Genomic DNA, 27,899 nt, shown 5'->3' with positions numbered 1-27,899 from the left:
TAGATAAAGAGAGCTTAATTGTGCTCCACAGTTACCACTACAATTGACATTTTGCTTGGGTTTCAAATGTGCTGCTGCTTATTTGAATAGTTAATAGTAAACACATTCTAGCCCCAGAAAAAAAAGTGTATGTTTTCATCTTCCAATGGACGTGTTTGCTAGCACCATAAATATAAGGTTTGTTTGTATCTACAGGTCTGTTAGAAAAACTTGATTCGAGAGGCATTCAGAAACTGCCAAAGAGAATAATAACACCTACTGTATATCCAAAACACCTTATTAACCCTTTCATGATTGGGATCGCACAGTATATGTACATGTAAAATGTGTTTTTTGTATTTATTTTTGGTTTTTAAAACTGCATGTATTATTTTGACACCATGCTCATGTATGTTACAACAAATGCTTAAGGTGTTCAAATAATTTATATTTTAAAGGTTTTAATGACATATGTAGCAAGTACACGATGATGAATGTGTGACTCTTAACACTACAGCATGTTCACTACAAGCTAATGTTGATGATCGAGCTGTGCTTCCCAATTTTAGGAATGAAAAGTACAAATTAAGCTGTGTTTTATTTTTTCTTTGTGTTACACCAGGCATTGGTTAATTAATTCAATGTTAAGTTATTTGCCTTGGCAATTGATTTGTACAAGCACATCTTTTAAAGGTACCATTTTACATGATGGAGATTGCAAACACTCTTATTTGGAGGCTGAATGTATATGATAATAATAATGCTATAGCTGTTAGCGTGGTTAATAGAATAGGGATCAAACTGGAGCTGGTAAAACTTATTTGCTTCCGACAGACTCATTTTCCCAACTAACTTGTGTGTACCTTGAAATAATAACCCAGAAATAAGGACTAAAGTGCTTAAGTCAAGATCTAAACTGCTGTAGTTCCTGGTAGCTGTAATCAGTAATTGTGTGCACCATACAAATGTAATAAGGTACGAACAAATGTCAAAGTTGTATAACCAAATAAAGGAATTCAGCACTGTGTGTGCGTGTGTGTGTGTGTGTGTGTGTGTGTGTGTGTATATATATATATATATATATATATATATATATATATATATATATATATATATATATATATATATATATATAATATATATATATGATTGTATATAAAATTTGATTGTTGGGTTGATTTTTTTCGGTGTGTCGTCTTAATGTCTCCAGGTAGGTTTGTGTTCTAGCAAGACAATGAATACTATGTACCATCCCAAGAGGAAGAATGTCTAATTTCACAAAATGTTCAATTTAGATTGAAATCCTACAACAAATAATACCCAAGAATTGAAGCAGATTCCTTCAGCAATTAGCAAGCACAGTATGAACATGCAAAGAACTGATTCCATTTCATTCAAACCTAAATTATGTATCTATTGGTCTCTTGATTCTGGTTTTGTTTTTTTTTATTTTTTATTTATATTTTTTCAAATTGTATGTAAATGTTAGTGATGTTTTAGGAGAACACATTTACTATAAAACATCTAACTTATGTTTATGTATAAATTATATTTAAATGTGTGTTTCATAGTATTGTTAAATATATTTTTTCCCGACATTCATTATCTAATGTACAGTAAGTGACATATTTCCATCCTATCATTGTGGCTTCAGGATTAAGGTTTAATTACATTGCGGTTTTTGTTTTTATTTTATTTATTTATTTTTTTTATTTTTTTACACAAAATACATACATACGTAAAAGGTAACCTAATGAATATGTTTGGTTTTGTTTTGTTTTATGTACACATATGTAAAAGATTATGCACCAGTAATGTAACAAACATTAAGGAGTTTTTCCCATGGCATTTTGTTTGCTTTCAATTTCTCGATCCCTGTGTAAATTAACACACCTATCACTTAAGCCATTGTCACAAGACCGGTTATGGGCGGAATGAGGGAGGTTCCCAAGTCCGGGAGCTGACTGCGGAAAGGTTGTAGAAACTTTTTGGGAGTTCCCTCCTACTGTAAACAGCATCACTGTAACCTGGAGTGAAATGGAAGCCAATTGACCAGGAAGCCTTCCCATTCAAACTAAAAAGGAAGACGCTTGTACCAGCATAGTTCAAAATCTGGATTTTAGGACATTACACGGATAATTATATGTTCTACAGCCCTACAACCCGTTGCCATGGCTCTGGCGGAGTTGTACACCAAGGTAGGACTGTTTTTTTTTTTTTTTTTTTTTTTTTTTGTCTTGGGGGAATAAAGTGCTTGAAGGGAAGTATGTTCACCTATTGTAAAAATGTGGACGTCGGAAATGCTATCGAAAACTTACCTGTCTGTAAAAGGGGATTCACTGTGTATTTATTTTTTGCAGTGTCTGTATGCAGTTTCTGTTTATGTTGCTATAAGAAGAAAAAAAAATGCAGCACCATATGGTGCGAAAATTAACGAGACGGTGTTTAATTTGAGAATTGTAAATAAAGTTACTTAATTAAAAATAGATTCTAACATTTATTCACAGTAGCCTACTGTAAATCCCTGAAGGTATATACATAGTTCGTGTTATGGTCCTGGATTATTTAATTGCTGTGCAATGCTACAATTTTTATTCAATGCACAATAAAATGATTTTAAACTGCTAGGAGCAGTCATCTCTTTTTCAGTTGTTATCCTGTATTTACATGCTGTCACCAAACAATCTAATTTCCAATTACTGTATTTATATCTGTTTGAATGGAAAACACAAGATGTAAATGTAAGTGTATAAATACAGCAATCGTGTACCAATAGAATGGTGTACAGTAATATACTTATCATAAAGTAAACTCCCTATGTTTGCTTGAAGGGTTTGGTTTTTTCTGCTTTAAGAAGTATTCAACTCCACACTCCACTAAAGCAGAACCCCCCATAGCATGAACTTAATTAAATACACAGTCAACATGTTTTGTTTCCTAGCAACATGATTTATACATTTAGAATGCCCACCACTATTTATAAAAATTAACTATACTCCTGAATACAGTGTATAAGTAAAAATGAATGTATGCCAGTCCATAAAACTGTATAGGGATTGTATTTCATCTGAAGATTATCTGGGCCACAAATGAATATTACACTTGGACGTTTCTTGCAAGTGATTTGCAGTTTAAATACAAGCCTAAAAATGGCATTGACAAAAAGTGGTTAAAAGTGAAAGCATTGGAGCAAAGCTCCCTTTACCAAGGAAGTCTGTTTTCAGTGTAGTAGTCACTTCTCTTGTGTGTCAATTCATTGTGATAGACAGGTTTTACTAGTTGTTTAACATTTTGAGCAACAGACCATATTCAAGCCTTCCTGCCACTCTATGAACTAAACAGACATTTTCCTGCTTCTACCTTGAACCGCAGGAGGGCCCTGCATGAATGTCATGAGGAGGGTCGTGTATGAATGTCATGAAGAGGGTCGTGTATGAATGTCTTGAAGAGGTCCTGTATGAATGTCATGAAGAGGGTCGTGTGTGAATGTCTTCTGCAAAGTGTAAAGTGGCTTTAGGAAACAAAACTCTTTTTTTCCATCAGCTGATTTTGTTACACTGATAACCAAGGCCAGTGTTTTGTTTTTTGTTTTTGTCTGCAAAAAAAAAAAAAAAAAAAAACAGTATAAATGGAAACAGAAGTGTTGGTTTATTGTGGAAGTGCTGATTAATAAAAACACAAGAAAAACCTCTTTGCCTGTTCATGCTGTGTTTATGTATTATAGTTCAACAGAGTGTGGATCCCTGATCCAGAAGATGTCTGGAAATCGGCTGAGATCACCAAAGATTACAAACCAGAGGAAAATGTGCTTGACCTGCTATTGGAGGATGGCACAGTAAGTGCCTTGTTTTTATTTCATAATACTTTTCCTAAATATAAATTGTGTTTGTGCTAATTAAAGTTAAGAGGAACACATGATATGAGTCTAAACAAAATGAGGAATATGCATGTTAGTAATCACTGTTTTAAAGAGTAAGGGCTTACACTTAAAACTATTGTCAATATTTACAATGCCTATATTTGACCTCCATATGTTCTTAGTTGTTTTGGGAGAATTGCTAACTAAAAAAATCTAAACAAACTTTTAAGCTAATGTTTACTATTGTGCACAAAGAATAACAGCATTGGTTTCCAGAACAGCTCCCTTAACATCTGAACTCATTGCCAGAATTAAGCAGGGATTCAGTCTTTCTGTCTTTTGGCATGCATCTTTGTTCCTGTAAGGAGTAGACCTCTGGGTTTCTTAATGCACAGTGTAAAATGTTTTGGTGTTGCTGTTAATACAAGCAATAGGGTTACCCTCAATGTGTGATCTCTGTGTTCTGAAGAATGATTGCACCACAGCTACTATCGTTACCCAATTGCATTTTCTTCTAGGAATTAAAATACCCCCTTGATTCAGTTACCAAGGACCTGCCCCATCTGCGTAACCCTGACATCCTTGTTGGTGAAAATGACCTCACTGCTCTCAGTTACCTCCATGAGCCTGCGGTCCTGCATAACCTCAAAGTGCGCTTTGTGGAATCCAAGATTATCTACACCTACTGTGGTAAGTATTCTATCCATAACAGCCCATGTGTACCTCTGCAATTAAAATCCAATATTTGCACAATCAGCATACAGTACACACGTTCCTTTTAATGGGACCACAAAGAGATCCTTCACACTCTACCACTTGGGGGTGGAGTCCCCACATAAAAACTGATTTCAGCACTGAAAACATTGAAAAAGACTTCGTCGAAACGAATGTCGCTGAATTTATTATGCTTCTTTTAGTAATTTTAAACTGCACGAAGAACAAAAATATTTGTTCCAAAAAAAATAAAAAAAACAACTGTTAATTCACTTTCTAGATGGAGTTTAAGCATAAGGTATGGCTTGTAATGAATAAACTATTCATTTAAAGACAGCCAACAAACACCTGCCTTTTTTCCATTTGTAGAATGTGGCTTCTTTCCCTATTACCTCATCCAGATAATGCATGATGAAAGGCAAATAACATGTAAAGCTAACAAGTGGCCTTTTAATTCCCTGTCAACGAAATCCGTCATTCAAAAACATTATCAGATTAAAAACATTTCCGGCAGCTCAAGAACATTTTTCTTTTAGAATCTGTTTGGATTACTGTGTGACAAAATGAAGATTTAATGAAGTAGTGGCTCACGCCTGTGTTCAGCTTAATGCAAAACCAACATTTTATGGTGACTGTTTACAACATTATTCAAGTTTAGCTTTTTCAGTAACCCCAGTGCATGTTGTGTTCTCCTATTCACATTAAGGTATTATACTTGTGGCCATTAATCCGTACAAGCAACTGCCTATCTATGGAGATGCCATCATACATGCATACAGTGGCCAAAATATGGGAGATATGGACCCTCACATATTTGCTGTAGCAGAGGAGGCATACAAACAGATGGCTAGGTGAGTTTTTAAGATATAATCACCTGCACATCAAGCGCCAGAGTTTAAACCTGTAAGAAACTAGAAGATAAGTAACACAAGAGCCAGTTTTAAGTTGAAATGTACAGTAGTGGTTTTAGTGGCACCATCAGGTACTTGCAGGACTTGCAGGACTGTATGCATTTGATCATATTTTAGCATGTATTTCTGTGTGATTTTAGGAACAATAAGAACCAGTCTATTATAGTAAGTGGGGAATCAGGAGCTGGAAAGACCGTGTCTGCTCGCTATGCCATGAGATACTTTGCCACTGTTAGTAAATCTGGCAGTAAGACGCACGTGGAAGATAAAGTCCTGGCATCAAACCCAATAACAGAGGTATGCTCAATTTACAGACTGGATCAGGGGCAAAAAAACTAAAGCTGTCCTTGTAACATTGCTTAAATATATATTTGCATTTCTTGTGTTCTGTACTTTGATGAAAGATTTCATTATTTACTAAAAGGGTGATAGAACACAACATACATTGTTATTCATTGACCAATAACAGAGCACAGCTTGAACTCTTAGTTTTCATTGGTTGCTAAGGAACCACTCCAGCATAGAGGACTGTTGTACCATAGTGAATATTTTTTTTAAAAAATCTACATTTGGGAAATGCAGTATATGTTACTAATCACAACATTTTTTTAAGTCTGTTGGGGTGAATTTCAGCGCTAAGTAGCACTGCAGAAAGATAACCCTAGTTACTAATTTAAAAGTTTAAGTGTCATGTATGATTTCTTTACTGGGCTGCTGTTCTGAGTGGAATGGTCTTTCCTGGACTGCAGTCGCAGTCTGCAGTTTTGGTTTATCTTTCCATCCCTCTATAGCAGTCTGTAGGGTTGAAAGAGAAAACCAAACTGTTGTACATTGTTATTGGATTCTTTAACAACGCCTGAATTCCAGAATGAATTCCAGTTTTAAAAGTAATTCATCACACTGTAGAGAAATATTGAAATAACCCATAAGTGATGTGAACAGGGCCCATCGGTGACCATAACAGTTTTATTCGGTGATCTCTTACAGGCTATCGGCAATGCTAAAACAACAAGAAATGATAATAGTAGTCGATTTGGAAAATACACTGAAATCAGTTTTGACCGACGCTATCAGATCATCGGAGCAAACATGAGAACGTATCTGCTGGAAAAATCAAGGGTCGTTTTCCAGGTAAGGTGGGATTGCATGAAACTGTTTACAATGCTCACAGATAGCCTTATTATATTGAGTTTAGCTTCAAACTGAATTATACATTTATAAAATGTATGGCATTTATGAACTGTTATACTTACTACACTTTAAAATAGCATTTTTTTTTTCTAAAGCATTGTATCTTTAAATTTAATTTTCTGTAATGTACCTCAAACTGCAAACGTTTCTTCTGATTGATGTCTTCTTCAGTCAGAGAATGAGAGAAACTACCATATATTCTACCAGCTCTGTGCCTCTGCAAACCAACCAGAGTTCAAGAATTTGAAGCTGGGTAAGTGTGTGCTGAGCTCATCATTATTCCATGTTACAGTGCAAAACAGAAAAAGGAAAACCTTTACCTCGGATGCAATGTACAGATGTAAAGACTCCAGTGAAAATGAAACACGTATCTTCAAGCAATTGCCAGTTTGTGCAAGTACTTGATACCTTGAAACATGAAATTGTAGACAGACGCTTGAGCTTACTTGCATTGTGTTTATACCTTACTCAGTGTTGATCAAGCAGATCTTTGCAGATTACTGTCAATGTTGGCTTCAGTCATCTTTATTTTATTTTATTTTTTTTACAGTTAGTGCTGATGAATTTAGATATACCTGCATGGGTGGCAAAATGTGCATTGATGGAGTGGATGACAGAGCTGACATGATTGAAACCCAGAGGACTTTCTCTCTACTAGGTAAGACATTACAATGCATGTGTATTTCAGATGGAAATTTAGGCTGTAATGTTAATTGTGTAGTTTGAGCAAAATAACTGTAGCAAGTGACTCTTACTGTATTTTTAACTATAGTAAGAAACATGATTTGTCATTGTGATCTTGAACGAGGAGCATAAACTCATTTTATAGCAATGGGTACATCCCGGGTTAATCATTTCAAAACATTTTGCATCTTTCTTGTCAGGTTTAAAAGAGGACTTTCAGATGGACGTGTTTAAGGTACTGGCAGCAGTCCTGCATTTAGGCAATGTAGAAATCAAAGGCATCAGTGACGACAGGTCTTCTGTCAATGTGAGTACAGGGGGAAATCCTTCTTCTTACAGGAATTGAGATTTTATTTAGGATGTTACTTAGCGGGGTTGTTGTTTATAAATTGAAAGTAGATTACATAAGTCTTCTTTTACATATAGAGTATTCCCTTTCATAGTATTTCGTAAATACAATGTATTTTTTAAACTTGATTTTTTTTTTAATATAGTGCAGAACGTTCCAGTATACATTACTGTGGCAGAGCACAGCTCTGCCCTGTATAGATTGGCAGGGATGGGGTTAAATTCCCCTACCTGCCTGGGTTTATTGTGTTCTGGTGGCTGGGGGTTGATTGGAGCGGAGGGAGCTGAGGAAGCAAGCAGATGGTTGTGCTTGCTGTTTTTTGGTTTGCTGTTTTGTGGTTTTTAGAAATTTTCTGTTCCAGTGAAGGCATCGCCCAGCCTGGAAACCTTTGTTTTTGTAAGTTTTTGTGTTGAAATACCTTTGTTTTGGCCCTTGTGCCCTTTTGTTTTGTGTTCATTTATAATAAAAGTTTTATTTTTTTGAACTGCAGTCTGTCTCTGGGCCTCTATCCACTCACCAGCCTGTCAATTACATTTCAAGGTTGTAAGAGCATGAACAAAAGAAGACAGCATTAAATAATACAGCAGTAGGAGTAGGCAACTCTGGTCCTGAGGTCATTCTATAGCAGGTGTAACAGGTATAGAGAATTAACTGCTCTGGGACCCTGAGAAGCGATAGCTCATCCATTACTTAAACACTCAATCATGCAGTAAATATACAGCTGTAAAAAAAAAAAAAAAAAAAAAAATAAGTCTGTCAATGTCTTCTGTGTTTATAATGTGTTGTTCGTCTAATTTTATAACAGAAAGAATAATTGAACACTGAATGTTAACATTGTTAGTTAACCCTTTGCTGCCCAGTGTCCAATATATTTGACATTGAGAGCATGACGGATTAGCACTGATGGGGCCTGTTTCTTCCTGTTGTAACAGTTGAGTGACAAACACCTGGCTGTGTTCTGTGGTCTACTCAACATCAGCCCTGATGGAGTGTCCCGCTGGCTGTGCAATCGGAAAATCATCACGGCCTCTGAGACTGTGGTGAAACCCATGCCAAAGCTGCGAGCCATCAATGCCAGGGATGCCCTGGCCAAACAGATCTATGCCCACCTGTTCAACTGCATCATTGACAGAATCAACAAGAGTCTTCAGTTTCCTGGGAAGAAGCATACCTTTATTGGAGTTTTGGACATTTACGGGTATTGCCTTTCTAAGAAGTCAAAGAAGTGTTGCTTTTTAGAGAAATACAGTATATCTCCATAAAGGATTTCAAATCTAGAAGCGTCAAGCAGTGTGCCATCCTGTAATACAGGAGCAGTACAGAAAATAAACCTTTTTGCAGATTTTAGGAAAATCGTATTATATACAGGTTGAGCATTATATACAAAGTGTAATATGCTCAATAATAGAGTTCTGTTTATCACACTGGTATTTTTTATTTGATTTTACAAGAGGTGTGCCTTATTCAAGAGCCATAACCACAGTCCATTCATTCATGCATGTTGTACACGTGGTGCATGTTATACCAGGACAAGGGATGACATTTTGAAATGATTCTCCCTCCAGTCCCTTTCCCCAACTTGTAATGAATTAAGTGGTGTACAGTATATTAATGAGGAGCTGATCTTAATAACTTCTTTCGCCACTATCAATACACTATAGTTAGGTTTTATGTAGTGTTACTAATGAAGAAGTACAAACATCTACTTCTAAGCTACCTTTTCAAATAACGTATCTCACCTTTTCTGTATTTTAGGTTTGAAACATTTGAAACCAACAGTTTTGAGCAGTTTTGCATTAACTATGCCAATGAAAAATTGCAACAGCAGTTTAACCTGGTACGTATGACGGGTTTGTTCCCAACATGACTGTCTCTTTTTTTCCATTGATGTGCTTTGACTGATCCTGGTTACACTCACTGCAGCATGTGTTTAAACTGGAACAAGAAGAATACATGAAGGAGGACATTCCCTGGATGCTGATTGATTTCTATGACAACCAGCCTGTCATTGACCTCATTGAAGCTAAGATGGGTATCTTGGATTTGTTAGATGAAGAATGCCTGGTAAGAACTTCCTTTAATACCTCCTTACATTTTGAGTAATGGCAGAAGACTTGGAACGTGTTCTAACCATAACCATAAAATAGACCAATAAAGACTGATGAAAAAGTGAAATATATAGGACAACTCCATGTACAAGAATAATATTCTATCAGATTATAAACAAGTGTATTGTCTGTATTTATTCTTCTAAATCTACCACAGTAAATTTGATTTGTAATGTTGCAATTTTCCCATGCTTATATGTATTTCCCATGGTTTGCCATTGTTTTATTATACAGAGTGATTAGAAAGTAGGTTTACCACATCAATGCATCAATTCACTGATGCGATAAACATACTTTCTAATCACTCTGTATTTTACTGTACCACTTTGTACAGATATTTCACTGTGCTTGCCTGTGCTTTACCCTGTATGTGAATTAAAGATACAGATTAACCAAACAAAATATCAACCTGGCCTTCATTTCGTCAAAAAAATAATAGGCCGTATTTATCAAGGTCACTCATCAAAGAGTGATTTCAAAGACTAGCAGAAAAAAAAAAACAGAATAGGTACAATATTTCCAGCAACTAAATTCTTCCTTGCTAGTTTCATGTAATTAAAATATGACTTTTAGTTTGCTTCATAATATGGCCCTGAATGTTACAAAACAAGTAACTAACTTAAGCACACCTTTGACACTCTTTATATTAATCTTACTAGTAGCGTTGCAGTTTTTTTTTTCTTAAAATAAAATGCACCTGCAGAAATCTGTGCTTGGTTTACCTGTTCGGATTGTAGATACTAATACTGTGGTATAAATACTTCAGCAGCTCCTAGCTACGTAGGTAACCCTTTTGTACTGATGGTCCCTTCCCTTTTCTCCAGTTTCCACAGGGCAAAGATGAGAACTGGCTTCAGAAGCTGTATAACAATTATCTGAACAAGAACCCTCTGTTTGAGAAGCCAAGGATGTCAAACCAGTCATTTGTAATCCAGCACTTTGCTGATAAGGTAAAACAACCCCACACACATATATTGTGAAGAAAATAAATAATCAAACCAGTAGCGACCGGTGTGCACTGAAGGCTTCCAAGTATTGTAAATGTATCTTCATGTCTGTAAGCAGCATGTGTTCTTGTTTTGCTGTTTTTTGAACAGGTAGAATACAGATGCCACGGATTTCTGGAGAAGAACAGAGATTCAATGTATGAAGAGCTGATTAACATACTGAAGGCCAGTAAGGTGGGTCCTCTTATTATCCCTTGCAGAGATGCTTATCCACAGCAAATCAGATTTCATTATTTTATTTTGTGTATTTTAAAATAGAAATCATCCACCATGAACTAGTGCCCACTAGTGGAGCTTGTATAACAGCAACCTATTTGCATCTTTTCTATCGATTTCAGTTTGATCTCCTTGCCAACTTCTTTCAAGAGGAAGAACCAACTTTTCCCTTCAGTAAAAGCATTAACTTCAAAGCTGCCACACCTGGAATAAAGCCCTCAAACAAACAGCTCCGGACGACTGTTGGCAACAAGGTATTCAGACAAGGCTTTACACCAGTGATAGTCTTGCTGTGTTATAAGTGTTTTATTTCCAACAGTTGTATATCACAGCACATCTGTACACAGTTATAAATATTTTGTTTCAGTTCCGCAGCTCTCTGTACTTGTTAATGGAGACTCTGAATGCCACAACGCCTCACTATGTACGATGCATAAAACCGAATGATGAAAAACTCCCATTCGAGTAAGTGCACCTCTTTGTGCAGCCGCAGTATGAATGGACAGTTTGTTTTAACTACCCAACTTAAAAGAGTAAGTAGCGGGGTTCCAAAAACTATAACGTTACACATACCCACGTGATGCTACAACTGTTTAAATAACATACCTGTAATTTTAGTTTTGTTAACATCCTTTTGTTACACTTAGTCTCTTTTCAAAATGGTCACTCTAGTGCACTGATAGTGTAAGCATTATTGCCCACGTTTTCAAACAGGTAACACAGCAATAACGATCCATGTTGTGGTACGAAACAGAAAAGCCAGAGCACTTGTTATGTTATTTTTTTTAATCGCTCTTACTGCAATGATTTAGAGGACAGATTTCAAACCCCAGTGCACTAGACCGGACATTTTGAAAAAAGCTTTGAAACAGACTTTAAAGTTTTAAGTGTAAAATGTTGTCAGGATGTTAATAATGAAAAGAAAAATTACAGGTATGTTATGTAAACAGTTGTAGCAACACATGGGGACGTGTAATGCTATAAGTTTCGGAAACCTGCTACTTACTCTTTAAAAGTACAGTGAACATTATTACATTTCTGAAAGATATCTAAAGCATCCTTTTTAAATCAAAGATTAATAATAACACCTTAAAGGTATTTGTTTATGTATTTATAATCCTGACAAAAGCAAATCTGCTCATTCTATTCAATTGGGATTGCGACGTCTGAATTAGATTACATTTGTTATTGGCATTTTTTGATTGTCTGCAGTATGGACAACTATATACCTGATTAGAATGTATCCTATCTTGTAGATATGATTCAAAGAGGGTCGTACAGCAGTTGCGAGCCTGTGGGGTTCTTGAAACCATTCGTATTAGTGCTCAAAGCTATCCATCAAGGTAAGTTGTCTTATTATTAAGCGTATTATTGTTCAGTGTTGAGGTGGAAAGTTTTCTTTACAACGCAGTACAGAAAAGTACAGAAAGCAGCCGCTGTGCTCTGGCAGCAGATCAAACAAACTTAGATCAGTTTTCTTGTGTTGTACCAGAAGTCAGGATCTTTTTGTAAATATTGTTGGTGTGGGGCTTTAATGGAATGGCTTTGGCATGTATCTGTCATGTCTGTCCTCGGGCAGTTTCAGAATTTGCATTTCCATTTGCAGGTGGACGTATACTGAGTTTTACAGTCGCTACAGCATTCTAATGACACAGCAAGAGGTTACGCTGAATGATAAGAAACAGACTTGCAAGACAGTGCTGCAGAGGTTAATTCATGTGAGTCTTCTGATCAGCCTTGTTCTTCTACTGTTTAATTCAAAGAGATTCAAGAAAAAAGAAAACAATATTTACCTTTGTTTCCAACTGCATAAAACATGGTAAAAAAAGGTTTTAACAGCAACTCTTCATCGATGTAATGAGTATTAGCTTATGAAGAGTAATGGCTACCTTTGATTATTGATTAATTGATTATATTTTGTTAGTAATATTTTTTGTTAATTTAGTTATGTAAAAGTATACATGAAAGAGCAGCTGTGTACAGTATACAAGTCTACCATAGTAATAGCATAATGTAATAAAGCATAGTGAAAGCATGATAAAGTACAGGTAAGCATTTGTAAAGTCCAGAAAGTTATGGTAAAGCATATACAAAAAATGGGAAACCATGGTAAACGATGCTAAATGCACAGTATAACCAGGAAAAAGCATGCCCTGTGGAAAATTACCATGCACATTTATCATGGTAAACTTTTATAAGGGTATCCCAATTGTTCCTCATAAATGTGCTATAAAATGGTACTTTCAGCAAAAATTGCTTGGCTTTGGTTGAGTTCTGGAATATGCCCACCTCTGAGGCACTTCCAGTCTAATTACAGAACAGGCCCAGCTCTGCTGTAGATTATCGGTGGGGATCATGAGTGAGGCTGGCAACCTGTTCTGTTCCCCAAGGATTCGAACCAGTACAAGTTCGGCAGAACGAAGATCTTTTTCCGAGCAGGTCAGGTGGCGTACCTGGAGAAGCTGCGATCAGACCGGCTGCGAGGAGCCTGCATCACGATCCAGAAGAACCTCCGCGGCTGGACCCAGCGCAAGAAGTACCTCCGCATGAGAGAGGCCGCCATCATCATCCAGCAGTATGTGCGAGGCAAGCGGGCAATACGGTAAGCAAAACTAGGGTAAACCAATTACATTTACACACTCATTCTACAATGGCGTGTTTGAGCTGAACTAGCTCAGGTCTTTCCTTTGTTCCCTTAGGCAAACAGTGAGTGCTGCTACCCTGAAACAGGGTTGGGCAGCCATCGTTATCCAGAAGCACTGCCGGGGCTTCCTGGTACGCCGGGTCTGGCAGCTTATTCAGGTTGCCACGGTGACCATCCAGGCCTTTGCTCGGGGGTGGCTTGCGCGAATACGATTCAAGAAGGTAAGACTTTTGGTGGAAAGGAGGGGATATTAATGAAGCATATTCCTAATTCTATCAGGGATCTGAGCAGACAACCACTTTTTTTTTTTTTTTTTAACGGAATCCATTTCACAGCCTCTAGTGCAAGAGTCCAGAACTGTACCCTGTGTCATGTGACAGGTCTTGCCAAATGTACTGTACTTCCTTTATTTTCCTACATTGCCTTGACGTTAAAAATAAAAATAAAATAAATTAAGACGTTTTACTAATCTCAGAATTGATGAACTGGCATACAGTACTGCATGTTATTTCTACTTTGACAACTAAAACTGAAAGGCTCACAGCAATACAGGACAGTCAGTTCAGGTATTGACTCCCATTTTAATCAACCCCTTTTCTGTTACCTACAGATTCTTCAAGAACACAAGGCTACAATCCTGCAGAAGCATACGCGAGCCTGGCTAGCCAGACGCAGGTTTCAGAGCATTCGGAGAGTGGTGCTGAATGTGCAGCTCTCTTACAGAGTGCAGCGACTGCAGAAGAAACTGGAGGACCAGGTGAGGCACTAACAGCCTGGGGGACTGAACCAGAGAGTGCTGCTTAAACTGGGCCACTGGGCCAGAAATATTTTACTATTCAATATAAACTAGCAGAATTAATTGCCAGTGTACAGTACATATACAAAAATAAATGTTATCCTATGAATGTTCACTTTACTTACTTTGAAACTGATGAATAAGCTTCAACCTACACACCCTCGGAGAAAGACTGCCACATCTATTTGTATATTTCTGCTTGTGGACAGGCCTGAAAATTGAAGTTTCACGTAATTATTTACAATTTGTCTTCTTAGGGGTCACTGGTTAAATTGAATATATGGTGGTGTCTGTGGCTGTAACTGGAATAATGGCATTAGATATTCACAGCAAATTTATTTAAGGTGTCATTGGTAATAGTTGAAGGTACTTTAGTTGTTCTGTATGTCTGAGGGGCAACACTTCGTTTTAAATGCCATTAATAACACTATAATTAGTAACTGAATGTGTGGTTGTGCAGTTGCTGTATTACTATTATTATTATTATTGTTATTATTATTATTATTTAGTCATTTAGTAGACTACTAACAGTGACTTGTGGAGACTTGGGGCTGAACTATGCATCACAATTGCTGCCGCAGAGTCACTTACAATAACACCTCGGTTTTAAGTCTCATCCGAAGGATGTTTTTACAATTTCAATCTAAAATCTCTTTGAACCCACAGAACAAAGAGAACCACGGGTTACTGGAGAGGCTGACAGGACTGGCCAGCGCTCACTCCCACGATGTAGACAAGCTGCAGAAACTGGAAGCCACTCTTAAGAAATCCACGGCGCAGAAGATGATGTTTGAGGAAGACTTGAAGAAACATAAGGAGGAAACCAAACAGGTACTGCATATAACATCACTGTGATCTGCACTTGCCTGTTTGTGTATGGAAAACAAGTTATTCCCTGTCATTCCTTAAGGAACTTATCACGCCTACCACATTGATTGATTCCCTCTCCATCTCTCTACTGCTTCTTCATCGTTTAAGGTGGGCCTCCGTCTTCCTTTTAGACGGCTTAGTTGTCAGCATCCAAAACACACTCAGAATGCACCAAAAGCCTTAACTTTATTTGTCTTTCGCCAAAGGTTATAACCCAGCTACAAACCCACAATGCCATCCTTACTGAAGAGAAGCTGAAACTGGAGAAAAAACTTCAAGAGAAGACTCAGGAAATGAAAGGTAGGAGCAGCATACTGTCTTTTGTGTTTCATTACTTGCCACACTACAATGGCACTATAATGGCACCTCAATAGATACAGCTGTATGAGCCCTTTATTAAATGGTACTACAGTGGTAATGTTTCACAATAAATTGAACCTGTACACACTGCTGTTTAGCTGATTTATAAATTTGTTTGCTTTTTTATTATGTGCCTTGGCCTTTTGTATCGTTGGGAGCTTTGAGAGTGCCTGTTCGTGCTGTCAGAGTGCAATATTTTGTTGCTGTAATCCACTGCACTACCAAATTTGAGTCAATCCAAACTACTTCAAAAATATATTGTTATACAGCATTCCTAGTGCAGTATATCACCTGGTAGTCTAACGGCTGGTTTCACATACCCAGATTAGAATTTGTCTTGGGTTGCCATGCCTAAGGTAACATTAGATCAGAATAATGCTCATCAAGGGCTGTGAAACCAACATTTAATGTCATGGATCTTGTGCAAGTGATCCATATGTCTGCTTCTATTTCTAGATAATGTAGATGACATCAGGAAAAAACTCTTCGAGGATCTGGCAGGAGTGGAACGGGAAAGAAAGTTCGGCTCAAATATCTTTATTTGGCTTTCCACGCTGGTTGTCTATACTTATAGAGTTTTAAATAAAACACACACACCAATATCATTATATATATATATATATATATATATATATATATATATATATATATATATATATATATATATATATATATATAAAACTTATATTTATATTGTTGAGACAGACAGACAGAGATCGCCCATACTGTTCTAGTACATCTTTTGCCTGCTTTCAGAATCCTGGAGAATGGCTTTGAGATTCAAAAGGACGACTATGAGAAGCAGATAGAAGCCCTGAAAGAGGAGATGAAGTGTCTGAGAGAGGAGAAGATTCAGCTGCAGCAGCAGGTCCAAGAAGAGTTTCTCATTAATGACGGACTCAAGCAGGACATCGCCCAGCTCACAAACCAGGCCAAGGTAATCCCTGCAGGTGTTTCCCCTAGTCAGTCCTAGATGTATTCAATGCACAGAGGCAACACTTCATCTATTTTTGATCTCCATGGATTTTATGTTGCATTAAAAGGGCTCACAAAGTGTGTAGTACATTAGAGACGTGTCTACGTTATTTGTTCTTCTGTGAAACAGTCCTTTACATATAACATGCAAACACATGTTTTCAGTTGTACAGTACCACCTAAATACCGTTTGCCTTTAAGAAGTGGGTTGCTGATTGCAGCCGTAAGTAAACACAAACGTGGATTTCAGATTCTCTCGATTGCAAGTGGCACTTCAAAAACCCTGTTAGTTTCTTTTTTTAAAAACGCTTTGAAAAACACAGGTAATCCCAGACCTGCGGAAAGAGATTGTGGTTCTGGAGACACAGAAAAAAGAGCAGGACAAGCAGTTCAAGGAACAAATGCAGGAAACCAGAGGTACAGTTTCACGTTTTCTAAAACTACTTATGTATGGTTTTTTTTTTTTTGTTATGAGAATGGTTTTTTTTTTTTTTTTTTTTTTTTTTTTTTTTTGCATTTTTCCTTTACATTTTTTGATAATTGTTTTATGCTCGTGTTACAGCGAAACCTTTCTACTAAGGCCAGACAAGGAACCAATAGAGAATGTCTATTAACACTGAAGTCAAAAGTACAAGTTGCAAAAATACGGCCTTAATTGTGGAGTGGTCTTTGTACCAAGGTTTCAATATATTTAAATAGTCATGATGTTTGTTGTGAGATTCTTTTTTGATGCCCAATTAATTGTGATAGAGCAGGCTTATACGTTTCAGTGTGATGGTATTAGGATGATTCAGAAATATTACAGCCCAGACTAGAGAGAGAAGGGTTGCTGTTCCTTGTCATAGTGACACCTTGTGGTCACATACATTATTGTAGACACTTTTTATTTTGGCTAGACCGCATATAATAGTTTTGGGCCCATACAGTAAATGGTAACTGTGGATTTTGTATATTTTTGCAGCGAAAATGTCAGAGGTGACAAGGCAGCTTCTTAGAGGACTGAACGAGGAAGAGCTGCTTTGCAGGTACAAAGCCAATTTTTAAAACTGCATTCTGTACTCGTCCTTTGATATGTGGAAATCTGTGTCCATTTTGAAGCATATATTAACAAGACTTTGTTAAATTATTCAGTCTAAAAATCTATTACTTGTTGTACATTAAGTAGCTCAGACAATACCAAGAACCTTTCCTTTAATTTTTCAGGTTATCAAAAGAGGATATGGAACAAATCAATGAAGACGGAGAGCTACTGTTTGCTTATGAAGGTCTGAAGAAAGCTATCAGGTCCGTAGTTCAAGATACTGATTTTTAACTTGACACTCTCTTAGCAAATTTTAACACAAATATGTGCTACAGAACATAATTTAGAATTTGCTTAAGGAGAAAATGGTTGTTGGATGCTTTAAAAAAAAGAATGGAACATGTTTGGACAATGACACAAGTAAAAGTGGATCTATATCATTAAATCATGAGTAGTCTCTTTACTGCAGATGTCCTTTTTGTTAGAGCAGTATTTTTATTCCCTTTACTGTTCCTTGTTTCCTTTGCCAATACTGAAATTGATTTGCGTTGTTTGGAAGCCTTGTTGTTTTACTGTGTGTCTACTGCCTGATTCCAGAGAAGTCATGTGACACTGTCACCTTGCAGCTCTGTTGACCTCACATTCCCCATGGTATTGTATAGAAGCCAATTCAATCTCAGCTTTTGTGATGGGATATTAGTCCATGGACATGTTTTCTTTAAATATATATATATATTATTTCTTTATTGGTAGCACATGCCTACCAGACTGAGGTAAAATGTTGTAATTGTAGTTTCTTGTAAATAAGAATTGACCTTGTGTTTGACTGGGTTAAGATGTTAGTTTCTGGTTTGCCCTATTTAAGGAATATTGCTGTGACAAATTCTTATTGGGCACTAGCAGGGTTAAACAGCGTAGTCATGACTGACTAGTTATTCTAGAAATCCTGTTCTACCATTAAGAGGTAGCTCAGGCAAGCATGTGTCAGTGTGACCTCAGCCTGCTGTCAGAATGAAGAAAACAGTACAGGACAAGACAGGGCTTCAGGGAGCTGGAGGCATTAAACCCCCTAAGGGCCAGATATTATTAGGCTTTACTTTCTTACCTTTTGATGTTTCTGATACGTTATTTCCAATGCATTTACTTATATTTCTGTATTGTGAATTATATAATCTTATTATGGTACTACGCAATTCATTTTGGGGAACTATCTAACCATAGATAAGTCATAATATGCTAGGCCACTGGTGGCCAAAGTTGGCTATCCCATGCGTGGTCTTTGTTCCAACCCTGTTCTAAATTGTTTATTTGAACAAATTAAACCTACATCCAGTCCCCCAAAGTAATTAATTATGTAATTTGACCAGGACTGTGATTGGACACCCCTGTGCTAGGCTATTCCACACATTAAAAGGAAAATGGAAGTTGCTTCACACTGCATTTATTTTATTATTTTTGTATTTGTTTTACAATTTCACCAAATGTTACTATTGTCTCCTATTTAGGGTGATGGAGAACCATTTCCAAGCACAGAAAGAGAGCTACGAAAAAGAAATCGAGAGCCTAAACTACAAGGCCGAGCATCTCCAGCATGAGACAGATCATTTGCAAAAACTGTTCAGAGAAGAGAACAACATGAACGACAACATCCGCCAGGAGGTCAAGCGGCTGGCCTCTGAAAACATGGTAGCGGGCTGTCTTTAACAGACAACACTGAAGCGGTTATTCTTAAAGGATTGTTTGAGAGAAGAGCAAAAAATAGCTGTAATGTACTGTACACTTTGTGAGCCCTGTCTATAAAACATGAGTATCAATACGTCCCTCTAGCCCTAAAATATCTCATAAATATAGAGAATATTGTCGGTTAACGGCCTGTATATTTTATGTTTCTCTGAAGGCAATTCCGCAGTATAAACAGCAAATATCCGAACTACAGAGGAAAAACCAAGAGCTGGACAACCGCTTGAAGGACCAGGCTATAGAACTGAGAGGTACAAAAAAAGAATAGGGCTTCGCTACAAGATTCATTAAACACATCATTGCAGCTGGCTTGAAAGTTGTTTGTTTCTTTTTTTTTTTTTTTTTTTAGCAGATGTGTAATAAAATGTAGTCCTTTATACATTAAGAGCTCTTGTAAGGACCAGCACAGACGTATTTGTTCTGTGTCATACCTTTCTTTTTCAGGGAACATGGAAGTAATTGCTTGTGAGCTACGCAATACCCTTGAAGAAGAAGGCTCACAGCGAAGGTAGGGTATGAGCACCGATGCTTTGGAATGCATTTTAAGTTATTTGTTTGTTTTATTTTTAACAGGAAAATCAATATATTGATTGACAAGACAGCACAACAATATGTAGGCACATAATGAACGTGATTATTCAGATAAGCGGCAACACCATTATCACAAGACGACAGTATATAATAATTAAAACAGCAGCGGATCTTAACTCTCATAGACCTCCTCCTTTTGAATTGTATTTAGTGATGTTAACAATATGGACCACGCATCACCACTAGGGAAATCACATTTCGGCTCACTGGCATGCAATCGTCAGTGAGTGCTACCTCATAAATCAGAATGAGCAGAAATGAAACATATCTGCTCTGTTTTCAATTGAAGAATACTGGAGCTTCAGAAAGAAACCTATGAGAAGGAGATGCAGGAGCTGAAAGAGAAGGTTGCGGAGAAACAGGATGAGAATGACCAGCTGCAGAAACAGTTCCAAGCCGAGAGCCAAGCCAAAAACAAGTTGCGACAAGAAGCCTCGCGACTGATTGCGGAAAACATGGTTAGCATTGACTGCCTGGCTTTGATATTACGTGCTGTGATATTCAAAGAACAGCCTTAAGATACAGAACAGTCAGTTTTTAGCAGTTTTACCAATGGTTGTAGTACTGGTATGCATTACATTAGCTTACCCTGGTTTGCATGTTTTTCAATATGCTTTACCATACCTTACTGGGCTTTACAACGCTTACCTATGTACTTTACCATTCTTTCACTATGCTTTATACCACTTTGCTATGCTTTTACTATGGGAAACTTTTCTAAGGGCTGTTCTGGTTAAATGTTTTTTTTTTTTTTTTTTTTGTTTTTAAATAGAAGTCTATTTAAAATGTATTTGAGGGTCAAGGCTGGAGTGGATTGTAAACGTACAGTTTGCACTTTTTACTATTCCACGATACACTGAAGTGGGATCAAACTTGGTGTAGACATTTCTTATAAGTTTTAGCGGGTGTCAGAACCTCGTCTACTTCTGATCTTTTATTGGGTGAGCTTAAGAACAGCTTGCTCAGGTGCGATTCAACCAATTTTAATGGACAATCCCTTTTCACAGACTGTTAATATAGGTTCCTTGGGGTACCAGTTTGTTTCATTGTTGTTATTTGTAATGCTGTAATAATTTTGCGATTTCAGGACTTTGAAGAACAGGTTGATATGAAAGACAGATTGATAAAGAAACTTCAAAATCAAATACAGGCCTTCCGGACTATTGAGAAAGGTAACACAGGTGCACTTGTTTCTAATACTATGCTATGTTTGTGGGTTTGTTAAGCTGTAACAGGTTGAGGTTTTCTGAATTGATGTGTTGTTCTGCAGCCTGTTTTTAACTCTGGGTGGGCCACATGGACACAAAAGACTATCCATACTGAGGTTGATAGTGAAATGTCAGCTTGCCACCCCCACCACAATCTGCTGCAAACAAGCATTACTCCCTTACCCAGCATGCTGTGTTTCAGCTGACTTCTTGGCACAGGACAATAGAACATGTTCACACATAATCAAGGAAAAACTTCTTGCCGTGTATCTGTGTTCTCTGGCTAGTGTTGTTTTTTTTTGTCTTGTTAAAAAGTTAATTGATGTTCGTAACTGAAAACACTCAGTAACACATTGTATTTTATTTTCTAAAATAGTAAATCAAGTCCAAGAACCAGTTGCACCAAAGGAATACCTCGGAATGCTGGAATACAAAAAGGATGATGAATCAAGGCTCATTAAAAACATCATTCTGGGTATTATTATTATTATTATTATTATTATTATTATTTTGCTTTTATCTAAAACAATTACCCAACAATGTATCATAGACTGTTTATTCACTTTTTGGTTGTCTCCAAAAGGATATTCTGTAAGGTGTGTGATTTATAAACTAGTTTCACTAACCCGGTAATGATGCTGCTGCATGCTAGAAGTTCAAAGTGCCTCAACGTGACGCAAGTCGTGCCCCTTGTATTGTAGATATGAAGCCCAGAGGCGTGGTGGTGAACATGATCCCAGGCCTGCCAGCGCACATCTTGTTCATGTGTGTGAGGCATGCTGATTACCTCAACGACGCCGACCAGCTCAAGTCATTGATGAACTCAATCATAAACGGGATTAAGCAAGTCATTCAGGTAAACTGCTTCTGGCAACAACGGAGAGTTTCAAAGAATACAACTGTTAAGCTGCTCATGAGTGTAATCATGAACATAGTGAATGGAAACTTAAAGTACAAGGGACATACGTGTCCCACAAATAAATTAATGCTAACTTTCTTATTTTTGCAACAAGCTGCAGGAAACCGGGTTAGAAATTTACTGACAGGTTGCACCTGGTCATCCAAACTTTCACTTTCCTCCTGATACATGAAGTCACTCTTAAATGTATTTTAAGAAGAAACCATTTGAAAAACAGCTCAATTCCTTGTGTACCTTAACCTTCAACAGGACACCTCATGGAAGATTAGAATTACAAAATGTGTTCTTTTGAAGATTAAGGGTTTAAACAACACACAACTAACTTTGAATTTAAGAGTCTGTGGTAGGAGGCATTTCTAAATAACTATGTAATTTAATATTACCCCTTCTTTGAGGTGGTGTTGCTATGATTGAATTTATTGGTGATATAATGCATAATGCCACCTAGTGGCCCAAAGTGGTGATTGAATTTAGTAACCCTTTCATTGCCCTCCCATACCTCATTATTTTTTGATTTGGTTATTCTATTATTCTGGCAATCAAAACAGTGGTTACTAAAATACTGCTGTAGCTTTGAATCTTCAGAAATCTTCTAAGAGCATCACTGCCATACAATTTTCCCTGAAAGTCTCTTGCATTGTGTTCTAGGATCACCCTGAGGATTTTGAGACGTTGTCATTCTGGCTCTCCAACACATGCCACTTGCTGAACTGCTTAAAGCAATACAGTGGGGAGGAGGTAAGACTCATCTGACCAGAATATCCACACAAAAACAAGCAGCTCACAAACTAACAAAGGAAAAATCTTGCCACTTGCCAGCTTGCATAATTGACAGTCCAGTGACCACTGGTAGTGCACTCCTAATCCTCACTGGATTGTATAAGGAGTGACACCCATACTGTTACCAAATATAAATCTGTAATCATCTTAATTGTGTCTGTTTCTGTTTAAGGAATTTATGAAATACAATAGTCCACATCAGAATAAGAACTGTCTGAAGAATTTCGACCTGTCTGAGCACAGGCAGATACTCAGTGACCTGGCCATTCGCATCTATCAGCAGTTCATCAACGTCATGGAGAGCGGCATTCAGCCAATGATTGGTGAGAAGCTGTAGTGAGAGCTTTACAATAACCCGGAAGGGTCTATATGCCTAATGCATACGTTCTTCAGTTTATAGCAGAGATTTGAGCTCTTGTCTCGTGAATGCACCAAATGAAGCTGTGCAAGGTGCAGTAAATAGGACGTTATATACTTAGTGCTCCCTCTTGTGGAGACACTGAGTATCCTTCAAGCCATGATATAATATGGAAGGAACCATTCATGAGTACTTAATTTAATTCGACTTTATGAAGCAAAATTTGTTAATTCTATAGGGGGATGCCAAATTTTTGACCATAGCTGTAAGTGCGGTTTCTATTCTTTTTTTTTTTCTTTTTTAATTGAATGCATCAGTGCCAGGAATGCTGGAGCACGAGAGTCTCCAAGGTATTTCCAGTATGAAACCTACAGGATTCCGCAAGCGTTCCACCAGTATCTATGAAGACACAGAGGTGTATACCATCTCCAGCATCCTGCAGCAGCTGGGCTACTTCTACAGCACCATGTGTCAACACGGCATGGACCCGGAGCTGATCAAGCAAGCCGTGAAGCAGCTCTTCTATCTCATCACAGCCGTCACGCTGAACAGCATCTTCCTCCGGAAAGACATGTGCTCCTGCAGAAAGGGAATGCAGATCAGGTAAAGGCATTCGGATGAGACGCTTGCAAGAAACTCACTGAACAGAGGATCCTGGATCTTACTGGGTGCTTAATGTCTTGGCTGCTTTGACCTGGCATTACATTAGACCTAAACAAAAAGGAGTAATGGAAGTTCTTTTCTGCTTTAAATGTTTGCACACAATGCAGATGTTATCCACTTCAGTCGTTATAAATAGGATGCCATTCACTGTGCCATGTTTTTTCATGCTACTGTAGTTTTATTCAGCATTATCAGATTTTCTTGAGTAATGTAGATTTCCTTTTGTCAAGCATAGTTTATTTTGGTTTGGTAATGTGTCCTTCATAAATAAGGCCACCCATAGATATATTAAGCTCTGTTTCCATAACCCTCACAGGTGTAACATCAGTTACCTGGAAGAATGGCTAAAGGAGAAGAATCTTCAGGGCAGCTGTGCCATAGACACAATGGAGCCTCTTTCTCAGACGGCCTGGTTACTTCAGGTCAACAAATCAACAGACGAGGATGCCAAGGAAATATGTGAAAGATGTTCTGGGCTTTCTGCTGTCCAGGTAACATTCTGTACTGGACTGTAATGTGATACAGTGGCACCCAACATTATTCGGACAATTGCTCTTAAGTTTCAATATCCATAATTGTATATACAATATTATAATGTATGAATAAAGTTTCCCCTCTCAAGATGTAACCTCCCTTCTTGTTGATCTCACACAGGTAGTAAAGATTCTCAACTCGTACACACCTATAGATGATTTTGAGAAGAGGGTAGCTCCATCATTTGTACGCAAAGTTCAGGTAAGACATTTCTGCTAGAAATCATATACTGTATGTTGAGATGTGTATGGCATTGATTTAAGTATGTACAGAAAAATACAGTATGACTTTGCAGATGTCTTGAAACTCATCTTTTTTGTTTGCAGTCCATTTTGCAGGGGAATGAGGGCTCTGCACAGCTGATGCTGGACAGCAAGTATCTCTTCCAAGTTACCTTTCCTTTCAGTCCCTCTCCACAAGCACTGGAAGTGATCCAGGTTCCCAGCAGCCTCAAAGTGGGATTCCTAACTCGAATCTGAAGGCCCTGGAAAAAAGACAGGATATCAGAAAAGGAATGGGTGTTTTTGTGCCACTTTGTAAACACACAACATTTCACTTGTTACAACCCTCTGGTTTCAAGGAAGCAGATATGAACTTTCAATATTTTGTAATGATGGAACTGAAATACAGTACATGAACCATTTGTATGCACATTTGTACTATTGATTGTTTTTCTGTTTGCTATTTAAGTTTTATATAAAATTGCTTTAATAACGCACTGTAATTACAACACTTTTTAGAAAGCTGCTAAAGGTTTTTGCTATAGTTGTGTATTTAGATTTGTCGTATTTACATCTGTAACGGCAGTGCAAATACAAAGTAATGAATGTGTTTTTTGTTGCTGTTTTACAACTGGATTTTACATGCCTACCTACAGCAATCACAGTTCATGCCAAAGAAAAGTGTTTCAAGCATGTTGACTTGAACAAATTCCATATAAAGACCAATTCACGCAGAAGATCTTGGCTATTGTGGCTCAGGCTGTTCATTTGAAAAAGTACAGAAGACTTTATCAACTATGAATGTTTCTAAAGCTATACATTTTGCATAGTACTATATGTTGCTGGTACAAAAATACAACCACAAAAACTGCATTGACATTCATTGTGAGGAGTCTCCAGCCAAAAAATGAATAATAATGTTTTGTCTGGAAAACATCACAAGTAAACTGCAAAGGACGAGTTTATTATAACAGGCTGCTGAACACTGACAGACAGGTAATAATGGAATAGTCTAAATGCAACATTGTTAAAAAAAAAAAAAAAAAAAAAAAAACTTTTTGTATTATTTTTAAAAAATGTAACATATTTGAATGGGCAGATCAAAAATCTAACTCCGCAGTTTTCTATTGTTTTTAAATGGTATAACATTTTAATGAAAAGATAATAAAAATAACTGCCCAGTTTCCTTTTATTTTCTGCCTTTATGTACACATTGTTTTAATACAAAATAGGAGCACCTTAATAACTGACAGTAACTGGTGTCTGGATGCGCTATTTGCAAACTATTCATGTATTAACTGGATTTTGTTCTAGATTGTGTCCTAATAGGTATTTATGAAACAATATGTGAGACAGGGCTGCCACTGGATACCACAACTAGCCACAATCTGAATATATATATATATATACATGTGTGTGTGTGTGTTAATAGTTATTATGACAAACTACAGTATATACCAAATATTAAATCCAAAATGATTGCTTTTTCACTCTCCAATCCATTGTGCTGTAATTCAGTTCTGAAACATGTACAGTATTGCATTGGCTTAAACGTGTACTGTCTTTATTCATGGTTATCTAATTGTAAATGAACTCTATCTTGCTATGAGGTCTCAGTCTGACCACTACTGTATGACAGCCTTATTATGTCCATGCTGTTAGCTATTGGGCTCAGTTAATATTATTATTAATATACAATATATGTCTTTCTACTTATGGAAAGCTGCATAACTAACAGAATTGTTTAAATATTGCCCTGAACATTGGTCAGGGCATAACTAACAGAATAGTTTAAATATTGCCCTGAACATTGGTCAGGGCATAACTAACAGAATAGTTTAAATATTGCCCTGAACATTGGTCAGGGACTGCCCTGTACAGCAATATGATTCTTGCCAGCTAGTAGCAACACAAGAATTTTGCACTATGTTTATTATGAAGACCAGCCACACAGTAGAATTGCCCTTGTATAGTAGAATTGACCAGCTTTGCTTAATGTACACATTTACATATATTTAAATAGCATTCTAATTGTTTAATATTATAGAAACATGGAACTAATTGCTCTAAAAAGACCTTGATAAATCTGGCCCTGTCGCTATTAACTACAGCATGCAGCATACAGGTTTTTATATAGCTGTACAAAACTATAATACCTTAAGTGGATTACCAGTCAGTCCTTCAGATTCAACCTCTCTGAAGACAACATACAACTTTGCTACAGACCAGCACAAGGAATTTCTCTGTAACAAGGTATGTTTTTCTTTAAAACTATTAAAACATATTCGTCTTTTAGGCATTTATACTGGTATTCTTGAAAATCAAAGGTAAATACAAACGAAATTAGAATTTAGATTTATTTTAATCATCATTAAGAATGCACAAAGCCTGAAAAAAAGTGCTGAATCTGATTTTTTTTTTTTTCTGCATCAATTCAACACTTTAAACAAAATGGTCAAGATGGACCTTGTCATTTTAATTAGTGTAGAATTAATACATTAAAATATTGCTGATATTTTATAAATTAATTTACAAAGTATGGGCCTGATTGGCCTTCACAGTGCTAAATACAGGTGCTTTTTACTTTATAAGGAAGTAAACTGTGCACAGTCTGACCAAACCTGAAAAAATGTTGAATGTAGCTTTTCTTATCTGCTAGGTTCCTCTGAGACTTCAAGATGTGCGACCAAACCTTTTTGGCCATCAGCTTTGGCCCATGTGATAAGTGTGTGAAGACAAAACCGCTGATGAACATTTACATCAAAACCGACCAGTTCAACTACTGTTCACTCTGTGTGGAAATGGTATGATAATATCCTTATTTATACAGAGAACACCACCCCCACAAAAATAATAATGAGTAGAGTAGTACCTTGCCCAGTGTCACTTTTCTGGATTTGAATTGAAAGCTATTTTTATTAATTTCTATTGTTTTATCTATAAAAAAGAAAACACTATTTCAAACCCATCCCTGCTCCACAGAGTTATGAACTGTAGATTATTAACATATGATTTTGGCATGGTTCTATGGATATTAGGTTTATGTTAGATATTTATATTTTTAACTAAACTATGTAAGACACAACAAATACATAACAGAAAATATGTGAAAATATAAAGTTCAGTAAAAGTGTATTGAAATGTAAAATTTAACAATATAAAGGACAGATTAAAATCTATTGCAAGTCAAGAAGTAGTGGG

General features: G+C 36.9%; 1 protein-coding gene across 2 annotated transcripts; it reads left to right on the top strand.

Moving 5' to 3' along the window:
* Positions 1 to 1,480: 1,480 nt before the first annotated feature.
* Positions 1,481 to 26,212, top strand: LOC121299278 (unconventional myosin-Vc-like). 2 transcript variants are annotated; one of them, XM_041226950.1, is made up of 41 exons: positions 1,481 to 2,177; positions 3,704 to 3,814; positions 4,357 to 4,528; positions 5,259 to 5,403; positions 5,604 to 5,760; positions 6,451 to 6,594; positions 6,826 to 6,907; positions 7,205 to 7,312; positions 7,539 to 7,645; positions 8,620 to 8,885; positions 9,443 to 9,524; positions 9,611 to 9,751; positions 10,620 to 10,745; positions 10,893 to 10,976; positions 11,141 to 11,272; positions 11,386 to 11,483; positions 12,275 to 12,361; positions 12,625 to 12,736; positions 13,409 to 13,620; positions 13,718 to 13,883; positions 14,273 to 14,419; positions 15,125 to 15,289; positions 15,535 to 15,628; positions 16,145 to 16,208; positions 16,445 to 16,625; positions 16,987 to 17,080; positions 17,625 to 17,688; positions 17,867 to 17,947; positions 19,190 to 19,370; positions 19,582 to 19,675; positions 19,869 to 19,932; positions 20,305 to 20,473; positions 21,103 to 21,187; positions 21,600 to 21,698; positions 21,925 to 22,079; positions 22,791 to 22,880; positions 23,095 to 23,245; positions 23,598 to 23,883; positions 24,260 to 24,434; positions 24,598 to 24,678; positions 24,804 to 26,212. In XM_041226950.1, the coding sequence occupies exons 1-41, from the start codon at positions 2,151 to 2,153 to the stop codon at positions 24,954 to 24,956; spliced, it is 5,232 nt and encodes a 1,743-aa protein (XP_041082884.1). In that variant the 5' UTR covers positions 1,481 to 2,150; the 3' UTR covers positions 24,957 to 26,212. The 2 variants fall into 2 exon arrangements, with proteins under 2 accessions (XP_041082884.1, XP_041082885.1); XM_041226951.1 differs by lacking the exons at positions 16,987 to 17,080; positions 17,625 to 17,688; positions 17,867 to 17,947; positions 19,190 to 19,370.
* The last annotated feature ends 1,687 nt before the right edge of the window (positions 26,213 to 27,899 follow it).

This window comes from Polyodon spathula, chromosome 24 (genome assembly GCF_017654505.1).
Source record: "Polyodon spathula isolate WHYD16114869_AA chromosome 24, ASM1765450v1, whole genome shotgun sequence".
NCBI lineage: Eukaryota > Metazoa > Chordata > Actinopteri > Acipenseriformes > Polyodontidae > Polyodon > Polyodon spathula.
The sequence above is the reverse complement of the archived record's forward strand: the minus strand, read 5'-3'. Positions and strand labels throughout refer to the sequence as shown.

Excerpts from the sequence above, each read along its gene's own strand:
- LOC121299278 (XM_041226950.1), top strand. The coding sequence starts at position 2,151 with ATGGCTCTGGCGGAGTTGTACACCAAG. Across the intron at positions 12,362-12,624 it reads GCTCAAAGCTATCCATCAAG|GTGGACGTATACTGAGTTTT; the intron begins GTAAGTTGTCTT and ends TTCCATTTGCAG. Across the intron at positions 15,629-16,144 it reads GAAGACTCAGGAAATGAAAG|ATAATGTAGATGACATCAGG; the intron begins GTAGGAGCAGCA and ends TTCTATTTCTAG.